Here is an 8,730-nt window from a genome sequence, read left to right on the forward strand (position 1 = left end):
TTTTAGACATGCCTGCAGAGAGTATAGAATACACAAAGAACTGGATCACCCCCGAATAGTTAAACTGTATGACTACTTCTCCCTGGATACAGATACGTAAGTATCTGGCAAGGATTTTAGTGCTGTATATTAGATAAACAGAAATGAAGGGTATTTGAACAAAAATAATGTATGTTCTTGCTTTCAGCCAAAACATCTTAAAAAAAACCCACACTATTTGCAAAATTTTGTCTGCTAAATATTGCAGGCCTTGTGTAACATGATGAAGAGAATGTTTTGCAATGCCTGACTGGCATCAAAAGGCTGCTATATCTTGGACAATTTTCCAAGACTAAATGACATCAGGAACATTACTAGCCTAGGTGTAGCCCCTGGTGACTGGGCTGCACCTCCTTACATGAAATTGTCACATCTTAAGGGATAGTTAAGGTATTTTGATTCTGAGAAATGTTGCTGCTATAAATAAAGAGGTTTTTCTTAATTTCTCATCTGTATGGATGCATTCTCTCTTTTAGTGAGTATGAATGTTCTGGTTTACATCAGTTTTCATAAGCTAATAGTTATACCATGTCTTTTATGAACAATTTCATTCATATATTTTAATATTGAGGTAACCATTCTTAAACTTGTCAGAATTAAACTAGGTTGTAATGTCTGTTCCTGATCGTGCAGTATGATACATTCTTTCATTTTGTCTCTCTAAATTCTGCCCTAGGTTTTGCACGGTTTTAGAATACTGTGAAGGCAATGACTTGGATTTCTATCTCAAGCAACATAAATTAATGTCAGAGAAAGAAGCTAGGTCCATTGTAATGCAAATAGTAAATGCACTACGGTATCTCAATGAGATCAAGCCCCCTATTATACACTATGATCTTAAACCAGGTAAGTGAGGAATGTGGTGATTGGAAATGTAATTTATTTTTTATCCCTTACTTTGCCTGAAAATGCCAGAGTTATCTTCTGTGTGTCAAGGTTATTGTAAACAACTGGGAAAAGTATGTGTTTTTCTTCAGAATTTCATTGCCGGAATCTCCTGCCTTTTCTGTGGAAAATGTTTTTTGCAGCTTTTCTACTTTGCATTAATTTGATTTGAATTTGTAGGGAAAAATAGTAGATAATAGATACATGCAGTGGTAGTTAGCAGTGTAAACAGATAAAATCATTAGTAGGCTCAGTTGTGTCTGGTAATTGTGGAATACTGATGTATAATTAATTTTTCTCATATATTTTTTTAAACCTGTAAATACATAATCAATCACTTTCAGCATCCCAGCATAAGCACTCCAAAACAGAGAGTTTTCTTTACAATGAATAATAAATATTTTTATAAACTATATTTGTCCTGATTCCATGGCCTTTGTTTTACCATTTTGCATTAATGATGCTTATATTCTTCATGTGCTTTAATCTGCTGCACTTCCAAGTGTGGGGTTTCTAAAGTAATTCTAAGTGCCAGGCTGTTTGCTTTCTGTTCTGTAATAAACTGTTCACACAGGTTTCTCTTGTCTTATGAAATTGTACAGAATGTGTTCTTAGTCTCATTAGTTTTTGTTCTCAGAGGACCTTCATCAAATAATTTTTATATCAAGAAAATATTGTACAGCTTTAACACGCGGAGTAAGATTTGTAGGATTGCAGCAATTTCTTGGCACAATTTTATGGCATATGCAAACCCTGAAAACTGTAAAGTTTGTTCTGGCAGAAAAATAATGAAACTTATTTGTAAGTAGTATACTGCTGCATTCTGATGTTTCCTCACTCCATTTTGGTGTTTCTTTGCTGACCAGCCAGCTCCCCGCTGAGAGAGCCATTTCAGATATGATGGCAACCTAGAGAGTTGCTGAAACTGCACAGCAACTTGTCATAGTCAAGTTACACTAGACTTGAGGATGTCAGGGCTACCTAAATGTATCTCAGCTGGTTCAAACATGGTGCTAATAACACCAAGGCTGGGGGTTTGGTCATGGGTCCCTTTTAACCCACACTATTTTATGGTACTGAGTCTTTGATTCTGTAAAATTGTCACCCTCATGAAGTTAGATGTTCTTGAAAATTGAACTTGGTTTTGAAAATAAAGCATTCTGTTCCCTTTCTTGAAGTAATTTTCCCTTTTTTCCCCCTGAATAGGTAATATCCTTCTTGTAGATGGAACAGCATGTGGAGAAATAAAAATTACTGACTTTGGTCTGTCCAAAATAATGGATGATGATAGCTATGGGGTGGATGGAATGGATTTAACTTCACAGGGAGCAGGAACTTACTGGTAAGGCCTGGTTTGATTTTTGCTGTTTAGACTTTGGATCGTTCAGATTTTATAAATGCTTATAAGTGTCTTATAAAGCAGATTTGGAGAGACAACTAGGACCTAGAATATTTACATGGATGACAAACAAAGGTTTTTGCGCAGTGCTGTGATGTTGATATTCCCAAGTGTTAGAAGAATAACGTAACAAGTAAAATAAGAGTGTATGCATGATATTTATTTATTTATTTATAAATATGTATATATTAATAAGTGTGGAGATGATCACCGTGATTTAGAGACATGGTGTCCTCTGAAGAAGGTATTTAATCTTTGGCTGCTGGTGGTTGAAGACATTTGACATTTGAGCTATGATGATTATGTGTGGGTGCTTAGTACTTGGAAATAGTAGAAGAGGGATTACCAACAGATAATGTCCTTAGGACAAAAGAGTAGTTACTCTTCCTTCCTAAAGGTCAATGACAGCTCAGAAGCTGTGATTTATTTTTTGTGTACTTGCATGCTCATCCAAAACACTAGAATTTTAGAGCTGCCAAGGCATAGGAATGACAATAAGCATTTTGTTGCTTACAGAAAATCAGTTTTTAGAATTTGGTCTCTAAAGATGCAGATTCTTCATGGCACAGTAGCTCTTTGAGCCTGGGTATGTGCTGGCTGTGTCAGGGTGGGTGGATTAGAAATCCTGTACTGGCTGGGTTGTTACAAGTCATTTGCTCTGCAGAGAAGCCAGTGTTATTCCCATTTGCTTTGTACATCTTCCCATCCCATGCTCAGGAGTTGTATGTAATAAAGTTTTTGCCTTTTCCTTCAGAGTTTTTAGAAAAGGAAACCCATACTCTTCCACAAATTCCATGGTGTGCATGCTGTGGAATAATGATAACTCAAGTTGAAGCATTTTAGAAGTGTTAGGTTTTTGCAACTCTTTTGAATGCTTCACCTATTAAAACACCAGTTCAAATGTTTTATTTTAGGAATACATATCAGAAAAATTTGGGCTTTTGGATTTCATCTAGAATGCCTCAGACACTAGTGGTGCTGCAAACTTAACAATTACAGATCTTTTTTTCTTTTGTAGATTCATAATTAATTTCTGCATTTCTAATTCATGCTTTCTCCGAGCCTCAGCCTTCATTAGGGAAGGAAGTACTTAGAGTGAGTTTGAGACTGAGTCTGTTCAGAGTACATTGCACAGGCTGTCAGCAGAATAGCTCTGGAAGGGATTTCTTGAGTCACTGGGTCCAGTTACCTGCCTTGCCAGGCAGTTAGGTTTTATAATCTTTTTGGTAAACTTCTGGATGTTTTGATTAAATTTAGTTAGTCTTTTGGCCTCAGTAATCTGATTGGAAGTGTCTTCTGTAGCCTCAGTTCTCTGATCATTAGAAACCTAATCCTCTAATTTACAGACTGTGTGTATTTGTGGCCAGTTTGTACTGGTTTGTTCCTGTGCTTAACATAGTCCTCCCTCAAGTAGGTTGTGGCCCTTTTCTAGTACTTGCTCCTTGGTGTTTTTGTAGCCTTCACATTTTTTCCCCCTGAACTGTAGGCTATCCATTCTTCAGATCATTTTAGTAACCTTCTTCACATTTGTATCACTTTAAGATCACTTGTCTTGATTGCTGTAATCAGAATTGCAGACAAGTATTCCAGAAGAGAGTTTGTGATACTGTTTTAAATTGTTGCATTTTCATCTCTTTTTTTTCTGCCTATTTCCATTTCTACAAATATTTCTTCAAAGTTTCTATTTAAGTGTTATATGTTGTTAATGAAAGAGTGCCTGTTCTGTAGTTGCCCTAATAGTTTTTTTGCCTTTTTCAGTTTTAAATATTACAGTCAATAATACTTGAATGCACTTAAATGAATACATTTGGAAGGTTTTGTTTGCTTTGTAAAGGAAGTTCCATTTCATCAGTTATTCTGTAATTCAGGAATAGCATGGGAACTTCCTCAACTTTCATTAAGTTTCTTTCTGCAGAATATAGGGACGGAAATAACAATCACCTTTGTCTATTATATACGCCTCTGGGTAATGTTACCATTTTTACTAAAAACTTAGGTAAAGGGTCTTTCTTTGTTTCCTAACCAGGTCTTTCTGTAAAATGCCCTATTTGACTTTTATCTTTTCTTGCTTTGATAGATGGCTTCACATTTAACCTGGGGTCCCAATTAAAAAAAAAAAAAAAATTATAATCGGCAGTTTAGGTAAAAAAAAAAAAACTGTATTTGTGCTTTTGACCCCTTTATTTGACTAACTGTACAAAAAAGTATAATATCAGTTTTGGTGGGTTGCAAGGTGCTGGAATGCAGATTGTAGGGCAACTGTGCAGTTTTCAAAAGCTCAGAGATGTGTAGGTGAGGTGTTTGTACAGCTGGATAATTGAGCATGTTCTACTGATGCCGTACTTAAAGACTGAAATGCCTCTTTTGTTTTCCAGGTACTTGCCTCCAGAGTGTTTTGTAGTTGGCAAAGAGCCACCAAAGATTTCTAATAAGGTTGACGTGTGGTCAGTTGGAGTAATCTTTTTCCAATGCCTTTATGGTAGAAAGGTAAGAAAAACTTCAGAAAATCTAAAGAGTTTTAGTGTAGGTGGCTGATCTCAGTAGACTCTGAATTATATTCATAAAGACATGAATCTGCATGGAAAGTTACTTGTGTTACTTTATGGTGATGTACACTGATTTTGCAAAAAATTAGAAAATCTTGCCTGTAACTTTTTTATTTGCAGAATAGTTAGCAGTTTGTATTAACACTGCAACAACTTACTCTAGCATAAATATTTATGAAATCAAAGTAGTTGGATAAATCTCCTGAAAAAAGTAATGTGCTTGTTTTGCAGCCATTTGGCCACAATCAATCACAGCAAGATATCTTACAAGAAAATACAATATTAAAAGCCACAGAAGTTCAATTCCCTGTCAAACCTGTTGTAAGCAATGAAGCCAAGGTAACTTTTACTATAATATCCAAGTAAAACATTAATTTTAAAGGATTGAGATGTAAAATTGTTGTTAACCCAAGAATGCTGTGGGACATAATAACTAAGTATGTAGAAAAACATAATTGAGAACTAGTATTTGGATGTTTTTATTTAAGCAACCTTATTCTGAGACTTCTCAAAATCATGTACTTCAAAGCAAAACTATGTATATTTTTTCCAGAAATTTGCAAGTGGTTTTTAAGTAGGCCACCTCAAAAATTGTCTGCTTTACTTTTTCCCAGAGGATTTTATGTGTCTCATTCAGGCTGTCTCACTAGAAGTTCTTGTGAAATGCTGCTGCTAACAGTAGCAAGCTCTTTCTGAAAACAGTGGATGTTATTCTCTGCAGCTTTATTGGTAGAACTCTTTGACTACCAGGTGCCTGAAGGATATGACCTCTAATACTCTTCTCCTTGAAAGGTCATAGTATGTGTGTATTAACTTAAATCTGAGTTTAGAAACATGAATTTTTGAGATTAAGAATCTAGAAGATATTTTGATACTGATTCAGAAAATAAAACTGCCAAAATAGTTGATCTGCTATTTAGGTGTAAATTCTACACAGCCTGGCTATTCAGAAAAAGATTAAGGTGGTTTCCCAAATGATAACTACTGTGAGCATCTGTAACACATGTCCAATTCTCTGAAAGTGGAAGAAAATATTATCTCTTACTTGCTTGTAAAAACTCTCCTGCTTTTTGAAAGATATATTCATAACCAGAGGCAATAGGTGTCCTCTTTGGAAAAAAAAAAAAAAGCCAAGATAATAGAATGCTTATTCAAATTTCAGCAACTAATTAAACATACTTAGATTTTGGCCACAAGATGCCAAAGAGTTAGGAATGTTAAGATTCAGCTTCTAGAGATTAAAAGGAAAGGAAACATATTTCTAGAGGCAGTAACTTCCCAAGAAAATAAGTCTGCTGAGTGCATAAACTTGCTGTTACAAGTAGTGGTATATTTCTGTTCATTATATTTTCTAAAAGTAGTGTTAGTAAGAGAGTTGCAGTTAAGGTTATGAAAAACTGGTTGAAGAGTTGTGGTTTTGATTGAGGTTTTTGTTTGCTGTTGGTATTTCACTGGCATTTGAAAAAACTCCCTTGAATGCAGTTGACAAATACACATCATGTTACTTATAGCTTTACATAGTAAGAGTTTATATCTGTGTCTTTTAACTTTTCATTTCTTTGTCAGTAGTTTTTATATAGAGAATGTTAGGAAAGAGTAGGCAGTTCAGCATGGAGAATTAGCAGCATTTTGCATTCTCTATTTATTTGCATGCTCTGTTTGTTTGAAAGACTAAAATAAACTTCCAGTATTCTCCACTCATATTAACCATTGTCATGATAGCTGTGAGAGAGAAGGAGAAATTATTCTCTGGTGGAAATGCTGTAAAACAATTTCAGACTAACTTCTTAATGCAGACCATTTACAATGAATATGTAGCATCCAAATTGGTTTTCAGATTTATAGACCGGGCAGTTGCAAAAGAACAGCTTGTAAACTGAAATTCTGATTTAGAAAACATGGAGACTCAATAAATATGGAACCTCAAATGACATTGTTTGTTAGTTTTCAGACTGTAACTGTACTTTGATCCTCCTCACTGTTTCCTGTTTTGTGCAGTGGTCTCCTTTGCTTCACACTAGTATGGCTACAGTGCCACAAAACTGTGAAGTGTTTTAAAAACATTCTAGACACAAATTGTTACTCTGAGGATCTTGTGAGTAACTGTTTACAGTTCATTTGTTTTGAAGGATTTACTGTGGAGAATTTGATTAAAATCTGTACTATCCAAGAACATGTGAATATCCACTAACAGATGTGCATGATATTTATATTGTACCTTGTTCATGCTGGATATGCAAATGATAGAAGTAAATTCTAGCATGATTCTTTGAAACTTACCACAGATTTTCTCCTTTAATCTCCAGTTTTTAATTGGAGCAAAGAACAAACAGATGAACAGATTTATCAAAGAAGATATATGTAATTCTTTTAAATTAAGTTCTAAATTAAGTAATGATGTGCTAATCAGTTCTGTAGCAATAATAAGGATTTTCTATCATTAAAAGTTGAAGCCCAGGCTCTCAGGAGACCAAATGTTCTGTGTGTGCCAGACATAAGACTTGACAGAAACTTTTAGAACAAAATGATTGGCATACACCTTATGGACCTAAATGTGGGGATGACATAGTGAATGTAGCTACAGAGTTTTTCAATTGATTGGATAATTTTTAGCAGGTGTGATTGAGTTGTTCATGGCAAGAGAGTTTCAGCAAGGTAGGAGTTTCCTAAATACTCTTTATATAATGCCTATTGAGCGTGGCAACCATCAATGTCAATTTTGCAATACCCTGTCATGGCACATGTGCAAATGCCTGTGTTCAAAAGTCAACTAAAGCATTGAAATTCTGTCTCTGCATCATCCACCTATTCTTCCCCACTCAATGGTTTTAGAAGCTCATTGGAGAAAGTAGAAAGGTCTCCTTTTTCAATCCTCTGACACTTGGTCCTGGTTTTTATTAGTCTGTTCAGACATAAAACATGCAAAAATCTAATAACTGGGTGAGGTGCTAATGTTTTATTTGTAAATACAGTTCCCAAACATGAAAATACATATTTGAAGAGCGATTATTTGAAGCAAATTAATTTGCTGATTTTTATCTATCTGCCATGATGCTACATTTCTTCAGTGGGCTCAACAGTAAAATGTTGTATTGTCATTTGAATTGAATTATTTAAGAACAGGAATTTATTTAGAAGCTAGTTTATCTAGGAGGACTAGCCTATTTGCCTGAAAGCAAATGTAAGTATTTGGAATGTTACTGTAACTTTCTACACTTCTTTTCTAGGCCTTTATCAGACGCTGTTTAGCATACCGAAAAGAGGATAGATTTGATGTCCACCAGCTGGCTAATGATCCTTATCTTCTCCCTCATATGAGGAGATCAAATTCTTCAGGAAACTTGCATATGACTGGCCTAGCAGCATCCCCTACACCACCTACTTCAAGCATTATTTCGTACTGAAATTTCTCCAGCTGAGGAATGGAATGATACCTTTGTTTAGTTTTCAGATGCAGACTTGAGCTTGAGAGCATTTGAGTGTTTTTACACAGGACAAGTTTGATAACTGTGTTTTCAGACTGAAGTCCTCCTACATAGTGTCATTTGTATGATTGGATGGATCATGGACTGTGAATAAATGTACCCTTCTGAGAAACACCGCTAAACATTGAAGGATGAAGGATGACACTTTCTGTTACAAACTAGCAGGTATACTGTGTTTAAGACTGAAGAAAAGGTTTTTAGTTTTTTTTCTGGGGAACATTGTAAATAATCTTTTTAATACTTAAAGTACATTTGGTGGATACTGGAAAGTTCTAACATGAAGGGTAGTTTTTCATTATTTAAATAAAAAAGGGTAGTGAGCAAATTTGAAAACGCAGGAAAAATTGTGCCTGGTTACAAACTAAATGAACTGCCA

At 35.1% G+C, this 8,730-nt stretch overlaps 1 protein-coding gene across 1 annotated transcript in view; it reads left to right on the top strand.

Moving 5' to 3' along the window:
* TLK1 (tousled like kinase 1) overlaps positions 1 to 8,723 on the top strand; it is a 66,439-nt gene extending 57,716 nt beyond the window's left edge. Inside the window, exons 16-21 of the mRNA XM_062498754.1 lie at positions 7 to 96; positions 716 to 885; positions 2,131 to 2,266; positions 4,699 to 4,810; positions 5,101 to 5,208; positions 8,097 to 8,723. Coding sequence (XP_062354738.1) covers positions 7 to 96; positions 716 to 885; positions 2,131 to 2,266; positions 4,699 to 4,810; positions 5,101 to 5,208; positions 8,097 to 8,273 — 793 coding nt within the window. The 3' untranslated portion in view covers positions 8,274 to 8,723. The remainder of the gene's footprint in view (positions 1 to 6; positions 97 to 715; positions 886 to 2,130; positions 2,267 to 4,698; positions 4,811 to 5,100; positions 5,209 to 8,096) is intronic.
* Positions 8,724 to 8,730: the final 7 nt, after the last annotated feature.

Source organism: Cinclus cinclus, chromosome 9 (genome assembly GCF_963662255.1).
Source record: "Cinclus cinclus chromosome 9, bCinCin1.1, whole genome shotgun sequence".
Classification (NCBI taxonomy): domain Eukaryota; kingdom Metazoa; phylum Chordata; class Aves; order Passeriformes; family Cinclidae; genus Cinclus; species Cinclus cinclus.